General features: G+C 41.1%; 4 protein-coding genes and 1 pseudogene across 4 annotated transcripts; 4 read left to right on the forward strand and 1 right to left on the reverse strand.

Annotated features, from left to right (window-relative positions):
- The first annotated feature begins 585 nt into the window (after window positions 1-585).
- Window positions 586-6,869, forward strand: LOC103449147 (ARF guanine-nucleotide exchange factor GNL2-like). The gene is made up of 2 exons (XM_008388437.4): window positions 586-1,805; window positions 1,896-6,869. Exons 1-2 carry the CDS (start codon window positions 739-741, stop codon window positions 4,981-4,983), a joined length of 4,155 nt encoding a protein of 1,384 aa, XP_008386659.3. The 5' UTR covers window positions 586-738; the 3' UTR covers window positions 4,984-6,869.
- Window positions 5,157-7,540, reverse strand: LOC103415783 (trihelix transcription factor ENAP1). The gene is made up of 2 exons (XM_070814051.1): window positions 6,189-7,540; window positions 5,157-5,392 (listed from the first exon to the last, which is right to left on the reverse strand). Exon 1 carries the CDS (start codon window positions 7,286-7,288, stop codon window positions 6,194-6,196), a length of 1,095 nt encoding a protein of 364 aa, XP_070670152.1. The 5' UTR covers window positions 7,289-7,540; the 3' UTR covers window positions 5,157-5,392; window positions 6,189-6,193.
- A 1,490-nt stretch (window positions 7,541-9,030) lies between these two features.
- LOC103430053 (uncharacterized) lies at window positions 9,031-11,194 on the forward strand. Its single transcript, XM_070809542.1, has one exon. It carries the CDS (start codon window positions 9,452-9,454, stop codon window positions 11,192-11,194), a length of 1,743 nt encoding a protein of 580 aa, XP_070665643.1. The 5' UTR covers window positions 9,031-9,451.
- Window positions 11,195-12,599: 1,405 nt separating this feature from the next.
- Window positions 12,600-14,093, forward strand: LOC139190025 (glycine-rich cell wall structural protein-like). Its single transcript, XM_070809662.1, has one exon. It carries the CDS (start codon window positions 12,600-12,602, stop codon window positions 14,091-14,093), a length of 1,494 nt encoding a protein of 497 aa, XP_070665763.1.
- A 915-nt stretch (window positions 14,094-15,008) lies between these two features.
- On the forward strand, window positions 15,009-17,324 carry LOC139188515 (uncharacterized; annotated as a pseudogene).
- The last annotated feature ends 627 nt before the right edge of the window (window positions 17,325-17,951 follow it).

Consider the following 17,951-nt stretch of genomic DNA (forward strand, 5'->3'; position numbering starts at 1 on the left):
TTTCACTTCGTCGCGTAGAGGATAATCTTTTCTTTTTCCTTTTTATTGGAGTAGAGGACCTTTAAGAATTCGAGATTAAACGGCCTGTCGTATGGATAGATTTTTGTAGTGCGAATATTATCTCAAATGTTGAAATAGTTGAATTTTTTAAATATTCAATTATTTATATTATGACATATGGTGTAGTAGACCAATGTCGAAGATTTTTCTGATGTCTTGCTTTGTTTGCAACACGAACATAACATAAGAGCTTGTATTGATCGGTCGACTGACAAAAATCACAAGAATTATGTAGCTTCTGGCGTAAAAATTTTCGGTTTTCACTGCCTCTATCATGTAACCTTATATTTAGGGTCTAATTAATCACTGTCGCATCTTTGTATTTTGCTAAATTGCATCCTGAAATGTCCCCTTAACGGAAAAGGAAGAAAAGGAGGAGATAAATGTGGTAGAAACCATCAATTATCAATCCTAAACCACAAATTAACTAAAAACCCAAAACCAATTAGAAATTAAACAAACCTCTTGTTTTCCCGGGAAATTCGGGTTTTGTATAACTTTTTCAAATGACCAAAACACCCTCCTATTTCACTCTTGCATTTTAAGTAACACTGTCGGTAGTTGACACCAGAAACCCAAAATGGTCCTTCCGCAGCACTAGAACCACACAACTAACTTAACCGTTTTTTGAAATTTGTTCGTTCTTCTCTCTCCCCTCCTCCCCTGAGACTGCCATGCATGGAGAAAGATCCGATCAGTGAAGAAAACGGCAAATCGAGCCGGAACAAGCAAACAAAATTCAAGAGGAAAGAGCTGGGATTGTCGTGCATGCTAAACACCGAACTCGGCGCCGTCCTTGCCGTCATCCGCCGTCCCCTCAACCCGACTTCCCACTGCTTCGCCGCCCCGGAAGACACCATCGACCCTTCCCTTCTCCAATCCCTAAAATCCCTCCGCGCCCTGATCTTCAATCCCCAGCAGGAATGGCGCACAATAGACCCCTCCATCTACCTCTCCCCCTTCCTGGATGTCATCCAAAGCGAGGACGTCCACGCCGCTGCCACTCGCGTCGCCCTCTCCGCCACGCTGAAGATTATCAAGCTCGGAGTCTTCGACGAGAAGACTCCGGGGGCGAAAGAAGCTATTAACACCATGGTCACATCCATCACCACGTGCCGGCTCGAAAGGACCGATTCTGTCAACGAGGACGCCGTGATGCTGAGCATCCTTCAGGTCCTGACCGGAATCATGAACCACCGAGCTTCGGTTCTGCTCTCCGATCAGTCAGTGTGCACAATTGTGAACACCTGTTTTCAGGTGGTTCAGCAATCGGCGAACAGAGGAGACTTGCTAATGCGAAGTGCGAGGTACACAATGCACGAGCTGATCCAGATCATTTTTTCGCGGTTGCCGGAAATTGATTTCAGGGATGACGAGAGCTTGGCCAGTACTGACACCGAGGACGCCGATGCAGACGATGGGACTATGGATTCCGGATATGGGATCCGGTGTGCGGTTGATATTTTTCACTTCTTGTGTTCTTTGTTGAATGTGGTTCAGGTGGTTGAGACAGATCAAGGGTCTACTGTGCAAACTGCCAACGAGGATGTGCAGCTTTTCGCTCTCGTTCTGATCAACTCCGCGATCGATTTGAGCGGGGATGGAATCGGGTCGCATTCGAAGTTGTTGAGGATGATGAAAGACGATCTCTTTCACCATTTGGTTCACTACGGCACGCGTTCAAGCCCGCTTGTTTTTTCCATGATTTGCAGTACGGTTTTGAACATGTATCACTTTCTTCGGAGGTGAGGTTTTCGGGTTCATTTCAAGATGCCTATATTTCCTGTTCTAATTTTCACACTTCTATTTGGGAATTCTTTGCTTTGTTTTTGCAGGTTCATTCGTCTTCAGTTAGAAGCGTTCTTCACGTTTGTGCTGTTTCGAGTTTCAGCTCCCGGAGTGTCAATCCAACTTCAAGAGGTTGCACTTGAAGGGATTATAAATTTCTGCAGACAACTGACATTCGTCGTAGAGGTCTATGTGAACTACGACTGTGATCCGCTTTGCCATAATGTGTTCGAGGAGATAGGGAAGTTGCTTTGCAAGCTGTCCTTTCCGGTCGCAAGCCCTTTGACAACTTTACAGATACAAGCCTTTGAAGGGTTAGTTATCATGATCCACAACATTGCAGACAGTATTGATAAAGAAAATGATACAAGCCCGTCTGGACCCTACCCGATTGAGATCAGAGAGTATACGCCGTTTTGGGAAGACAAACCAAAAGATGATTCAGAAGCTTGGGTGCAATTTGTAAGGCTGAGGAAAGCGCAGAAGAGGAAAATATTGATTGCCGGACACCATTTTAATTGCGACGAAAAGAAGGGAATGGAGTACTTGAAGCTTTCCAACTTAGTCTCTGACCCTCCGGATCCAAAGACTTTGGCTTATTTCTTTCGTTACACTCCTGGGCTTGACAAGACGATGATAGGCGATTATCTTGGTGATCCTGATGAGTTTCACATCAAAGTACTTAAAGAATTCACGGGAGCCTTTGGATTTTCAGGCATGAATCTCGATAGTGCTCTCCGAACTTATCTGGAGACTTTCCGTTTGCCAGGAGAGTCCCAGAAGATTCAGAGGATTCTCGAAGCGTTTTCAGAGAGTTTTTTTGAGCAGCAGTCTGCAGATGTTTTTGTGAACAAAGATACTGTATTCATTCTTTGCTACTCTCTCATTATGCTCAATACTGACCAGCACAATCCGCAAGTAAAGAAGAAGATGACGGAAGAAGAGTTCATCAGGAATAATAGGGCAATCAATGGAGGGAAGGATCTTCCTAGAGAGTATCTGTCTGAGCTTTTCCAATCCATATCGAACAATGCAATCACGCTTTTTGGTCAATCTGGTATGACAGTACTAATGAACCCGAGCAGATGGATTGAGTTGATGAACTGTTCCAAAACAGTGCAGCCTTTCATTCTGTGTGATTTTGATCGTCGGCTAGGAAGAGACATGTTTGCTTGCATCGCTGGCCCTTCAGTCGCTACTATTTCTGCATTTTTCGAGCAAGCTGAAGAAGAGGAGTTGCTCCATGAATGCATTGAAGGATTATTCTCGGTAGCCAGGATAGCGCAGTATGGACTGGAGGACACACTCGATGAGCTCATTGCCACCTTCTCGAGATTCACCACGCTGCTTAATCCTTACGCCTCTGCAGAAGAAACACTCTTTGCTTTTAGCAAAGATTTGAAGCCAAGAATGGCTACACTCGCTGTTTTCACCATCGCAAACAACTTTGGAGAGTCAATCAGAGGGGGTTGGAGGAACATTGTGGACTGTTTGTTGAAACTCAAGAGGCTTAAACTCCTTCCCCAAAATGTTCTCGAATTTGATGCTTCCACCTCATCTGATGCTCAACCTACATCTGAATCGGGTGTAATCTTCCCTGGTCACGATCCCAAATTTGGAGGACGACAGGCTTCTGGCATGATTAGTCGATTCTCACATTTTCTATCACTAGAGAGTCCGGAAGATGCTGTATCTCTTGGCATGAGTGAATTTGAACAGAACCTGAAGGTTATCAAACAATGCCGAATTGGGAACATCTTCAGCACTAGTTCAAACTTTCCTGAGGACTCTTTGCTGAACCTCGGGCGTTCGCTAATATATGCAGCTGCAGGGAAAGGGCAGAAGTTTAGCACACCTGTTGAAGAAGAAGAGGCCGTTGAGTTCTGCTGGGATTTGATGGTTGCCATCTCTTTGGCCAACGTCCATAGATTCCAAGCATTTTGGTCTAGTTTTAATGATTATCTGCTGGCGGTTGCTCAGTTTCCGATGTTCTCCCCAATCCCATTTGCTGAAAAGGCCATTGTAGGCCTCTTCAAGGTCTGTCTGAAGCTCCTTGGCACATACCAACCTGACAGAGTCCCCGAGGAGCTCATTTTCAAGTCGATAAATCTAATGTGGAAGCTGGAAAAAGAAATTCTCGACACTTGCAGCGAGTCCATTACACAATCATTAAACAAGATTCTCGTTGAGTACCCTGCCAATTTGCAAACCCAACTCGGATGGAAGTCAGTTCTCCACTTGTTATCAGTCTCCGGGCGACACCCTGACACCTATGAGCAGGGAGTTGAGACTCTGATCATGGTGATGTCCGATGGAACCCATGTATCGCGGACAAATTATGCTTACTTCATTGACTGTGCCTTTGGTTTCATTGCTCTAAAAAACAGCCCATCAGAGAAGAACTTGAAGATACTTGACCTATTAGCGGATTCTGTAAATTTGTTGATCCAATGGTACAGAAATCATTACTCAGATCCCGGGAACAATTACAGCATCGCGAGCAACACTAGTACCTCCTCCTTAGAAGACTCGAAAGGTTTCGGCTCTAACAACTTTACCATGAATTTGTTTGTCAAGCTAGGGGAGGCATTCCGAAAGACCAGCCTAGCTCGGCGAGAAGAAATAAGAAACCATGCAGTCTTGTCTCTTAAAAGAAGTTTCCAACTTGCTGAGGAACTAGAATTCACACCAACCAACTGTATCAACTGTTTCAACCTCCTTATCTTCGCGATGGTGGATGATCTGCACGAAAAGATGCTGGAGTACTCACGAAGAGAGAACGCAGAGAAGGAGATGAGAGGCATGGAAGGGACCTTGAAGATTGCATTGGAGCTCCTCACAGATGTGTACTTGCAGTTTCTGATACCAATTTCGCAATGCAGCGGCTTTCGGACATTTTGGTTAGGAGTGTTGAGAAGGATGGACACATGTATGAAGGCGGATTTGGGATCGTATGGTGAATCAAAACTGCCGGAAGTTGTGCCGGAGTTGCTGAGAAAGTTGATTACGGAGATGAAGGAGAAGGAGATTTTAGTGCCGAAGGAGGGTGACGATCTTTGGGAGATAACACACATTCAGATACAGTGGATAGCTCCTTCAATCAAGGAGGAGCTATTTCCAGAAGAAAGTTTGTAAAAAATTGAAGAAAATACTACCATAAACTTCTTAAAATTGAAGATTAATATTCCGGCGATGCTTTAGTCGTCGGATCTCCGGTCTAGCCCGGTTTTGGACCTGTGAGTATTTCTTATTTTAGCTTACAACATTTTTCACAGAAAATTTTAATTATAATCAAATTTCGCGACATATTACCAGAACAAAAATAATTTCATAAAACTAAAAGATAACAGTAGATGATATGACAGTAACAGATTAGATACGCATGTCTTGCAAGTTAATCAAAAGCCCCTGTGCTATCAAATTACATAATAAAGTTTTTATGAGATGTTAGCGCATTCTTTACTTGAGCCGGGAGGATAAGTTCATCTCCGAAACAGTTGAGAACAGTTGTTGATGTCCCCATCCTTCTCGATCATCACAAGTCCTGCGGCAAGAAATTAGGACAAATTTAGAAATTTCATTAACAAGAAGATGGTTTTTTGAATCCGGTCAATATAACATTCGACCTTGAAGAGTTATGTTAACAACATCTTGTTCCAAATCACACACAAAGAAATGATACAAATGTATTCTGGATCATTCTGCTACAACGGACAATGAAGTAGCGCATTAGGCAAGTAGAATTTGCTGAAGAAAACGAATAGCCATGAGTACAACAACAGGCCTAAGGAGATTTTCTAGCTAAGCTAGACAGCCAACAGAATGATAGACGGTCTAAAGCCTCGGTTCTAACAATGTTGATCAATGTCGAGGCTTTGGCAAACAAATGGAACTTACTTTGACAATGTTGTCAAATGCTCTCAAACACGAGGCTATGAAGTTCTAATGTTTGACAGTCTGAAGCCTCATCTCTAACAATGTGCGATATGACTGCAACAAAATTGTATCTTTTACTCAATCAACAGAGAAAATGCCATGAAACAACATATATTCACATAACTCAACAGCGGAATAAAACCAATTCGTTAATTCTTTGGAGCGAGCAACACAATGTTACAACAACAACAAAGCCTTTTCCCACTAGGTAGGGTCAGCTAGCAACACAATGTTAGATACACAAAATTATACAGTCAGAGCAAACTTAGCATATCATAATACAATAATCTCACAAAAATTATATCTAAAGAAATAACGAAATGTCAAATGTTATGCAATTGTAGCAAGAAATTCAATATGCCAACTAAGTTGAAGCAAAAGGGAGATACCACACACACCCTCACCTGCATCATTCACTGAGATCGTCAACAGAAACATCTGTCTCATCATCATCATCATCAGCCTCCTGAATTTTCGCAATTTCCACCTGCGCCCTCTCAAGAATCTGCTTCTTCTGCAACTCCAATTCCTTGTTGAAATTTTTCCTCATCTTCTCCAATTCCCTCATCTGCTGCCTCTTACTACTCTCAATCTTCTCATAAATCTCCCCAAACTTGTGAATTGAATCCGCCAACACTCTATACGAAGACCCTTCATCCCCGTCCCCTCCACGCATCCCAGCCATTCTTGGTGGAAACACATCGAAATCATCATTCCCATTCTCATCACCATCATCATCTGTCTCTGACTCACCAGGACTATCCCTCATCTCATCGAACCCATTCGACCGCTCCAAATAAACCCTTGTGTTCATAAACACATACTCCCCAGAATCAACCCCACAAGCAAGCCCAGTTTCCTGCCTCGACGACGCTGCCATTAACATTTCCATCTTCTTAAAGTAAGCCCATTTGCTAGAGTTCAACCCCATTTCTTCCATTTTCTCCTTCTCCTTCTTATACTTCCTCTTAAGCATATCCAACATCGACTTACATTGCGTCTCGGTCCTCTCAATCTTCGACGCCTCTGAGACTTTGTATGCTACCTCATTCCAATCATCAGACCTCAAACTCTTCCTCCCCAGCTGAAGAAACCTATCACCCCAAACCTCCAACAGCATAAAAACCGCGTGCTCCGTCCACTCCTCTTCAGCACGAAAACCCGGTTCCCGGTTCGGCAATCTCACCCGAGGGGCAAACTCGTACCTTGATTCCAAATTCTTCACCTTCCTCTTCTTTGGGTGCCTTTCAAAATCTTCCTCCGCGTCAAAATTCCGATTAAACCCATGTCTGTGCTCGTCTTCCTCGTCATTGTATTGGTCTTCCCGGCCATTTCCTTCGTCAAAATCGTCCAATTCGTCGTCGTCATCCTCCGCGTATCGGTTGGGAACCGGACGAGAATATTGGGTGTTTCGGGTGTGGATTTTCCGGCGACCAGAAGAGTTATGGTGGTTTGCAGAGTAGGATTTCGGATGGTACCTTGGGTCGTCTTCCATGTCGTCCATTGGAGCACAAAATCGGTAGCTTCACAGCAGCTCGAACCCTAATACCCAATGATGCCAAACAAATTGCGGATCTTTGTGTGGGGAAATTGGAAAGTTATATAATTCTTGTAGATTGTTTGTTTCCGAAGAATTCAAATTTAGAAGTGAGAGAGATTAGAGGGAAGGGGGATGAGCTCCGAGGGCTGAACGAAAAACCCTAATTTGGCTGATGGCTTAGAATTTAGAACAACGAAAGGTTTCGGGTTACCCGAATGGGTTTGTAAATGATGGACATTGGTTACCCGGCCCATTGTTAGTCTTGAACCTTGGACTGATCGATGTCCAATCCAGTCCGTCCAAACCTATCGGTCCAATTCTCTAAATTCAATACCGTACAGTTTTTTAAGCAAGCTCATCATTCTTATCGTCAGTTGCAGATATATTTAACGTCTTATGAATCTCAACTAACGGTTGGAGTGCAGGACCTCAAGTGAAATCTTCAAATTTTATCCTTGTTTCAATGATCACTTCTGTGTGCTGACGACGTAAGAATTATTGTACATGACTCGTTACTCAATTTCTTTAGTCTAATTAACTATATACAATTGGTTTCTATCTTTTTTGTTTTGGAAAGAGACTTTAAGAAAATATATGGAATACTTTGAGCTAATGGAAGATTTGACACAAAACTGAGTATTGTGGTGTTTTAGGATTCATATAACCGACCTCATTTAGTGGGATAAATCTTTTTTGTTGTTTTCACCTCAACCAATTATTTATAACAAATTCAAGTTTACGTATGTTGTGACTTGTTTGGATTAGTTTATAACAAATTTGTGCCAATTGGAAACTACGAAATCTCCATTTTCTTGTTTGATTATTTCATATGACTTGTCACTAACCCAAAATATTTGTTGATCATTTCTTGTTCAAATGATATGATTAAAATTCCTTTAATTTCCAAGGCAAGCAAATTGCCATAGAGTCCTTCTTATAAACTAAAAATCTACCTTAATAATTATGGTAATGCATTTATTGTTTGCAGTTTTTGTGTGTGACAAAGAAACAAAGCATTTTGGTTATCATTCTTTCCAGTAGCGGAGCCAATGCGGGGGCATTGGGCTCCCTTGACCCCAATGGATCTGTAATTTGTCCCTTTAAATAAAAATTTGACCCCTTTAATAGCACTGCAACAGCAGCTTTGCAACAGCTCCAGCGAATGTGCAGAAAAGCAAACTGCAATATCAATTATATATTACTAAAATAATCAAAGTGTGCAGAAAAGCACATGACTGTTGTGTGTTGTCTAAATTACAATCAAGCAAATTGCAAACTTTGATTATTATATAACATTAAAATAAGGAAAGTTGCAGAAATGTGTCTAAAGACTCACTCCTTGGACAAAGTGTCTCTCGGATGGAAATGATCGAGGTTCCGAGAAGAAGAGACTCTCTCCTATCAGACTCTTTCTGTCTCTCCTCTCGAATTCAAAGACCCACCCATCCTCTCACAATCAGACTCCGATAAATCAAGGTTAGGGTTTCAATTTTGATCGATTCACCAGTCTCTGATTTTAAATTTTTAATGCAGGTTCGGTTTCGGGAAATCCCGAAATACACAAAATATTTCGGGAATCCTGAACTTAGTTATATTATGTTGTTGAAAGTCTTTTTGGTTTTATTTAAAACAGTTATGGAGAGGTGTTTTAAGAGAAAATCAACCAAAGATAACATCTCACCCTCTACAACGGATATTCCTGAAAGTTCAAATGAAAATAACATAGAAAGTATACTGGCAAATCTTCCAGGAGATCCTGGGCTTCGACTCCGGATATCAGAATATGATCCAAATATTAGAGATCAGGTTCGAAGAGCTTATTTACAAAGGGAATTGGTTCAACCTCGAACCCATCAATTTCCATATACTTCATTTGCAGGAGTACAACGCCGTTTCAATCCGAAATGGTTCGATGACTTTCCTACTTGGTTGGAGTATAACATATCCAAAAATGCTGTTTTTTGTCGAAGTTGTTATCTCTTCAAGCTAGAGATTCCAGACCAAGCAGGTAATGACAATTTTACTAGTAAAGGTTTTCATAATTGGAAGAAAAAATGTTGACTTCGAGTTCATGTTGGAGGCCCTAATAGTGCTCACAACCAAGCTTTACTTCATTGTGAAGCTTTAATGAATCAGAATCAACATATTCAAACAATTGTTCACAAGCAGTCGGATCAAGCACGTATTGATTATCGCACTCGTTTGAATGCATCACTTAATTGCATTCGCTTTTTATTGCGACAAGGTCTTGCTTTTCGCGGTCATGATGAAAGTGAAGATTCAAGCAATAAGGGTAATTTTCTTGAGCTTTTGAAGTTTCTCGCAGATCATAATGAGGGTATTAAAGATGTGGTGTTTAAAAATGCTCCTGAAAATCTCAAGTTAACATCACCTGATATTCAAAAAGATCTTGTGTATGCAGCAGCATGTGAAACCACTAATGCTATCATGTTTGATATTGGTGATGATGCTTTCTTTTCTGTTTTGGTTGATGAATCGCGTGATATATCAGTCAAGGAGCAAATGGTAGTTGTACTTCGCTATGTGAATACCAACGGACAAGTAGTTGAAAGATTTGTGGGCATAAAGCATGTTCCTAATACCACTGCTATTTCACTTAAAGAGGCAATTGATCAATTCTTCTCTATAAACGGATTAAGCATATCTAGATTGCGTGGACAAGGTTATGATGGGGCTAGCAATATGCAATGTGAGTTTAATGGCCTTAAGACACTTATTTTGAAAGAAAATGAAAGTGCATTTTATATTCATTGCTTTGCACATCAACTTCAACTTGCTCTTGTAGCCGTGGCGAAAAATCATATTCAAATTGGCTCTTTTTTATGCTTGGTTAATAATGTCGTTACTATTGTCGGAGCATCATGTAAACGTCGAGACATGGTTAGAGAAAGACAACAAACCAAAGTTATGGAAGCTATTCAAGATTATGAGATTCCAAGTGGGCAAGGCTTGAACCAAGAAACTAGTCTTAAACGTGCAAGTGATACACGTTGGGGCTCACACTATGGTACCTTGGTAAGCTTGGTTAATATGTTTTCTTCTGTAATTGAGGTGCTTGAGATGATTGTAGATGATGGTGTAAGTCTTGATCAAAGAGGTGAAGCAGATATTCTGTTGAATCTTTTGCAATCTTTTGATTTTGTCTCTAGTCTCTTTTTGATGAAAGAAATATTGGGAATCACAAATGTGTTGTCACATGCATTGCAAAAGAAAGATCTCGATATAGTGAGTGCTATGGCTTTAGTCAAAGCATGTAAGCAACAACTACAAGCGATGAGGGATAATGGATGGGATGCTTGGCTTGATAAAGTTTCTTCTTTTTGTGGCAAGCATGATATTGATATTCCTGATATGAATGACATCTTTGTAGCTCGAGGGAGGTCACGACGTAGAGTTGAAAATTTGACAAACCTTCATCACTACCGTGTTGATCTCTTTATTGATGTTATTGATAAGCAACTTCAAGAGTTGAACAATCGTTTTAATGAGACAAGTACAGAGTTGCTTCTTTGTGTTGCATGCTTAAGCCCAGATGACTCATTCTCAGCTTTTGACATTGAAAAGTTAGTTCGACTTACTAAATTTTATCCAAAGGATTTTTCTGATATGGAGCTCACACTTCTTGAAGATGAACTGAAGAATTATATATTTGATATGCGTTTGCATAATGAATTTTCTACTTTGAAAGGAATTAATAACCTTGCACAAAAGTTGGTGGAGACAAATAGGGATAGACAGTATCCCCTGGTGTACTTGCTAGTGAAATTAGCATTGATTTTACCTGTTGCGACTGCTTCAGTTGAAAGAGCTTTTTTTGGTGATGAAAATTGTGAAGAATCCACATCGTAATAGGATGGGTGATCAATGGTTGAATGATAGTTTGATTGTGTACATTGAGAAAGATGTATATGATTCTATTAGTAATGATGTTGTAATACGACGTTTCCAAAATATGAGAACACGTCGTGGACAATTATGAATGAAAGTATGATTGATTTTTGAAAGTTATTTTTTGACCCCATTATCTTAAATTTCTGGCTCCGCCACTGATTCTCTCTAGGGTTTCCTATTTTCTTTTTAGATAAATGATAAACAGATAATGAAAATAAAACAGCACCATATAGCAGTAGAAAACAAGCACGTCCCACAAGCAAGCTTGAATCTTGTTATCTTAACGAGAAATGCCATTACTTATAGCCTCAGCTACTCACACAACGGTCGATGCACCTTCGAAGAAGAATAATGCTATGGCAAACCCTACTTACCTTTTATCTGTCTTCCACCCGAAAGAATGGGGTGGAACCCTCAAACTAAGCCCTAGTTTGGTACTGAGGTAATTCTGAAGAAAAAAAGTGGCTATCAAAAAAAGCTAGGAACTTTTTTATGTTTGGTAAACATTCAGCTTCAGCTTTTTTTCACAGTTTTTGGTGAAAAAAGCCAAAAACAGAAAGCTGCAAAACCCAGCTTTGAAAAACTAGCTTTTTTCCACATCTGTTTTACATAAAAGTTTATCAAACACTATAATACTGTTTTTTTTTTTTCAAAATAACTTTTATAAAAAAAATTTACCAAACACTCTGCTGCTTTATTTCACAGCTGCTTATTCTCACATCACAACAAAATAAGTTTTTTTTCAAAGCAAAGCAATACCAAATCAGCCCAAGTGACTTGATTAATGTAGTTTTTTCATACCTTCTCTTCTTTTAATTGGTTGGTATTGGTGAATTAATTCCCATGTAGAATTAAAATTATTCTGTCCAACTATATATTGAAAGAAATTCGGTTCTCGAGAAAGAGAGGAAGAAAACAACGACTGAGAGGGAGAAGCATTTTTTTATGGGAGAGAGAAGAAGGTATGAAACCCAGTCACGGGTCTCTATTGTTTGACGGTCGTCCGCCAGTAAGTATGGTATAAAACCCAGTCACGGGGTCCCATGCGTAATGCAAAAATAAAAGTTAAGCCAATCACATAATGGAGCATGCAATCGAGCTGGACTCACTCAACTCTCGCTCCCTCACCGGCCGTGTTGTAAAGTGTAGCGGCGGAGCAATTACGTACTGCATTACTACTACTGCCATCTACCATCCCAACTCCCAACTATCAAACAATAGAGATCCTCGAATTATTATGTAGCAATGTAGCTGCCGAATAAGCTTTTTACATCTATATAAAGAGTAATATATCAGATTCATCATCATCAATCATCATCCTACTGGGGTTGTGAGGGTGGTGTTTTTCTTTTGCTAAGTGAAGATGGGAATTACGATATTCGGGGCGGGGAAGGTGGTTTTGTGGGTGGTGGTGGCGATGAGCTTAATGTCTGAGTCGTGTGTGAGGGGAATAAGGAAGATAGATGATCATGCTCATGCGGAGAAGGGTAGTGATGATGGAAATATGTTAGTGAAAAATCCAGAGTGGTTCTTTGATGGGCCGGCTGCAGGAAATCCCAATATTCCGGGTGGGATTAATGGCGGTGGTGGGTTTGGAGGAGAGGGAAAAGGGTTTGGTTTTAATTTTGGAGGGAAGGGATCATATAGTTATAGTTATGGTACTTCTGGAAAACCTGCCAATGCAGTTGGTTTTGGGAAGCCTGACTGTGTTGGAAAAGGTAGAGGGTCTGGGAAAGGTGGCGGTGGTTCTCATGGGGTTGGCAAAGGTGGAGGGGCTGGCATTGGTGGTGGTGGAAGCCACCATAAGAATAAAAAAGAGAACAAGCACCATCAAGGCGGTAGCCATGGTGGGGGTGGAATTGGGGGAGGCATTGGTAAAGGAATTGGTGGTGGAGGTCATGGTGCTGGAGGAGGAATAGGAACAGGCCATAAAGGTGGTGGAGGCATTGGCAAAGGAGGAGGCGCTGGTGGTGGCATTGGAAAAGGAGGGGGCGCTGGTGGCGGCATTGGCAAAGGAGGGGCCGCTGGTGGCGGCATTGGCAAAGGATGGGGCATTGGTGGCGGCATTGGCAAAGGAGGGGGTGCTGGTGGTGGCATTGGAAAAGGTGGGGGTATTGGTGGCGGCATTGGCAAAGGAGGGGGCATTGGTGGCGGTATTGGAAAAGGTGGGGGTGTTGGTGGCGACATTGGCAAAGGAGGGGGCGTTGGTGGTGGTGTTGGTGGCGGTGGAGGCATTGGTGGTGGTGCAGGTGGTGGTATTGGCGGCGGTGGTGGTGGTGCAGGTGGAGGCATTGGCGGTGGTGGTGATGGTGGAGGCATTGGTGGTGGTGGTGGTGGTGCCGGTGGAGGTATTGGCGGTGGTGCAGGTGGAGGCATTGGCAGTGGTGGTGCTGGTGGAGGCATTGGCGGTGGTGGTGGTGCCGGTGGAGGTATTGGCGGTGGTGCAGGTGGAGGCATTGGCGGTGGTGGTGTTGGTGGCGGCATTGGTGGTGATCCTGGTGGCGGCATTGGTAGTGGTGGTGCAGGTGGAGGCTTTGGTGGTGGTGCAGGTGGTGGCGTTGGTGGTGGTGGTGCTGGTGGGGGCTTTGGCGGTGGTGCTGGTGGGGGCATTGGTGGTGGTGGTGCAGGTGGCGGCTTTGGCGGTGGTGCAGGTGGGGGCATTGGTGGTGGTGGTGCTGGCGGTGGAGGAGGATTTGGTGGGGGTGGGGGTGGTGGTGTTGGTGGAGGATTTGGTGGTGGCGCTGGTGGAGGATTTGGTGGTGGTGCTGGTGGTGTTGGAGGTGGAGGAGGAGGAGGGTTTGGCGGGGGCGGCGGAGGTGGTATTGGTGGAGGCGTTATTAACAATGGACATGCATAAACGCTTATGAATTCAAAGTTGTATGGTGCTACAAGGCATTGGTCACCCTTGACTCTATTATCCGCATGCATTCTATTAATGTTTTTACTACTAACTTGCATGACTCCTGTATCAATCTGTAATATTTCTTCCAAAATTAATAATTAAACGTACCTACCTTCTCATTTATATATTTCGTCTCAAATCAACAAACAATAATCTTTGATTCACGGTGGACCAAATTATTTTCAATTTATTGAAAATGTAATTTATTTTTAAAGTACTCAAAATCTGTGTTTACCATTGATCTTAAGGAAAACTAATGAAAATGACTTGAAAACTTTAAGTTTTAATCAAAAGGACAAAAACGTGTTGTAAGTGAATAGTATTAGGAGTGACTTTTTAGAGTAAAAATGTCATTTTCGTTAAAAGTGAACAGTACCAAAAATGTTTCGTTAAAACTCCCTTGATCTTATTGCCACTGGGGGTTCAACTCCTTGAGATTATATCCTGATCAAAATATAAAGTTACTATCAATCTTTTTGTAGCTTAATTTCCTGCTCATTTTGGTACATTTTTTCATGCAGTAGTATTAGAACAACAGTTTGAGGTGCTACAATGCATGCATGTATAGATAAAAAGTAAAGTGGCATCCATGCACGTAGGTGTAAGTTTATGGCTGAGCTTCTCCGTTATTATCAAAAACAGAAATTGTTGAATTCAGGCTTGAATTTTCTCAAAGACAGAATTCCAAAAGATGAATTTTCTTTGACTCTTCGAGACTCAAATATATCAAAGTTCATGTACAAATTGGATAAATTATCATAAATTAGAGGGTGGTGAAGTTTAGGGTTGATGGTTGGACCACGATGAGGCCCAAGCCCAAACTGATGAGTTTTTACTGTTTTTCTTGTGAGTTTTTACTAATTTCTTTCATTTTTTGGCTGTTTCCGTGGTGAATTTGCTTAATTTCTTTCAGTTTGTGTTATCCGTTTCAATTTTATTAATTTTTTTTATGATGTTAGGTGCATTTCTTACTGTTTTTCTTGTGAGTTTTTACTAATTTCTTCCATTTTTCTGCTGTTTCCAGGGTGAATTTGCAGCCTCTCTCGATATCAAGGTAGATTTCTCTCAGTTTCTGTTATCCGTTTCAATTTTATATTTTATTATGATTAAGAAGTGCATTTTCACTATTATTTTGACGCTCTTCGTTTAGAGTTTGGATTTTCATAGGCAGAGAAGCAGCGACCTGTTTGGGAGGTAAGAAAATTCAAGAAAACCCTAGAAGAGAAGCGGAGGATCGGAGTCGGTTAGACAATGGTGATGATACCATGTTGAAACTCAGAACTCAGAGAGAGAGAGAGACAGTTATAGAGAGAGAAGGAGAAATGTAGAGAGAGAGAGGTAAATACAATTGTGATTTCTTAGATTACTTCATCAGAACCATACATCAAGTATATATACATAGATAATGCCAGCTCAGTATAATACAAATAACTAAGACTACACATCACAAGCTTAACAGCTAAGTAAGAAACTAATCAGGGGACATATTGCTATATGTACTCTTAACATATCAATGTTACAAATGTAATTTTATTTTCCTGGAAAATAGTTTGTTCTCATAATTCCTAGTTGTTCCTTAATTGTTTTATGGTGATATTGTTTCTTGCTGCTTGTGAATGGCTGTAGGGTTAAGTGATTCGCGCTTTTCGGAAACTTAAGCGATTTAGATGGGAGATAGTAAGGTTGATGTGAATGCTAAGAACACAGTTCTTGTAACTGTTGGAACTACTAGTTTTGATGCTCTTGTTCGAACGGTGGATGCGCATGAGGTTAAACAAGAGTTGTCAAAGAGAGGGTGTACTCGGCTTCTCATTCGAATGGGCCGCGGATTCTATACTCCCACGAAGGTATTCTGAATCGAATTATGTGATCAGTTGTTAAAGAACGCATTATCAGTTTGCTATTTTCGATTAGGGTTTATGGGAAGCGGTAGTGTTGATATTCGATTCCCATGCGGTAGAGGTTAGAAGAAAAGAAATTAGTTTGTCTGCGCTTTCGATGAATTCAGAACAATCTCGAAAAAGAAGATATTTGTCTTGAAAGCTATGGGAACTCAGGGAGACACTTTAATATCCGTCGTATAGGACTCATGCCGTGCTGTCGTAGCCTGGTTGAAATAACCTAGTTGCTTACGCCAAGTAATGTTGTGGTAACGAAATGGAGAAATCTCTTATGTTAGACATACTTTGTGCATCTCTTTTTCTTTGAAAAATGACGCGAAGTCTCAACATTATTATTATGATGCAGGCTGAAGGAGGAGATGAGCCCCTTGCTGTTGACCACTTCACTTTTCTTCAAGCATTGCGAACCATCTGAGAGCATCATCTCTTGTGATCAGTCATGCAGGTATAATTCTGATAGCGTCTTTCTATCTTTCTGCATTTTTTCACCATCTGAATAATAAAAGACTTGCAGGGATGCCGATGTTTTTCTTAAACCATATTTGGCTTTGCCATCTTCAGCTAAAAGATTTGCAGCGCTAATTTATCTTGCGAAAGACATCGTCACGAGGACTTAGTAGTTATAACTCATTAGTTTCATCTCTTTTCCTATCGTAAATGTGACACTCATCTATAATTTGTAATTTTAATTAGTTGATGAGAGCTTTTGATTTTGCAGGAAATTCGTTACTTTTCCCTTTAACGTTTTTGAATTCATCAATTCCGAAATGCTTTTTGTCAAAACAGTATAACGTAAAAGTACAAACGAAGTGAAAATTTGCTGATTGCAACCATTTTTATTCTCTTTGATGTTTGATATTTTTATCTTGGCCTCGATGTTATATGCGCATATAATTTGCTGCGGGTGCAGGGTCCGGGAGCATATTTGAGACGTTGCGGCTCAGTAAGCCCTTAATCGTGGTGGTGAATGATCTGATGGACAACCATCAAAGTGAGTTGGCAGAAGAACTGGCAGACAGGAAGCATTTGTACTATGCTCCCCCACTAACGCTTCGTCGCGTCATAGCGTATATGAATTTGGATTCCATTGTTCCGTAGCATCCAGGTGATGCCGCACCAGTTGCCAAGGTTATCAGCAAGTTTCTTGGTTTTGCAGACGATTGATAGAATCGTGAAAAAAAATATTACTTTTGGTGAATGTATCCATGATATGGTGCACATTTGAAACGGCATGATGTACAATTTGAATAAGATTTGCAATGTGAAAGATATTGATCAATCAGCTCCACACGGCATATATGGGGTTAGGACGACCTGAGTGCAAAACGAGAGCACACGCATTACACTGACATGTTACATCTTGGCGAGATGATGATTATATTACATATATATATTTACATGAATTATATTTGAGGGGTGCAACTCAGGCGGGTTGAATGGGTTGGAAGGTCAATCAAATCTTAACCCAACTTTTGCAATTTGGGCTTGGGTTCGGTTGGGTTTCATTCGGATTCATTTGGGCTCGGGTTTAATTGGATTAGAGTTTACTTGGGTTGGGTTTGGGTTGCCCAACTTTTTCAATTTAATCTTGTAACAACTTAGTTTTCAAGAATTCCTAAAAAAAAATTAAGCCAAGTAGCAACAAAGCTAGCTAACTAACTCTAATTTCTTAAATCAATCTACTATAAAACTTTAGGATTTAGAGACTACGATTATGGACTGACTAATCAAAGCCTCTTATTCCCTAAAAGCTTAAGTAATTATAAAGGGTAATTTATTAAAAAATATTAGAAAGGTCGTTGGTTTTTGGACTTGACACACTTGGGTGTAGTATGAGCATTAATTGATATGGGTTACAATCTGGTTAGATTGAGTTTGGTTAGTCGGGTTAAGTTGGGTTGGGGATGGACCG

Source organism: Malus domestica, chromosome 02, assembly GCF_042453785.1.
Source record: "Malus domestica chromosome 02, GDT2T_hap1".
NCBI lineage: Eukaryota > Viridiplantae > Streptophyta > Magnoliopsida > Rosales > Rosaceae > Malus > Malus domestica.

What these genes read in the sequence shown, in the direction of transcription:
- LOC103449147 (XM_008388437.4), top strand. Translation starts at nt 739, where the DNA reads ATGGAGAAAGATCCGATCAGTGAAGAAAACGGCAAATCGAGCCGGAAC. An exon ending in ATGTATCACTTTCTTCGGAG is followed by an intron (nt 1,806 to 1,895) that starts GTGAGGTTTTCG and finishes TTGTTTTTGCAG; the next exon opens with GTTCATTCGTCTTCAGTTAG.
- LOC139190025 (XM_070809662.1), top strand. Translation starts at nt 12,600, where the DNA reads ATGGGAATTACGATATTCGGGGCGGGGAAGGTGGTTTTGTGGGTGGTG.
- LOC103430053 (XM_070809542.1), top strand. Translation starts at nt 9,452, where the DNA reads ATGAATCAGAATCAACATATTCAAACAATTGTTCACAAGCAGTCGGAT.
- LOC103415783 (XM_070814051.1), bottom strand. Translation starts at nt 7,288, where the DNA reads ATGGACGACATGGAAGACGACCCAAGGTACCATCCGAAATCCTACTCT.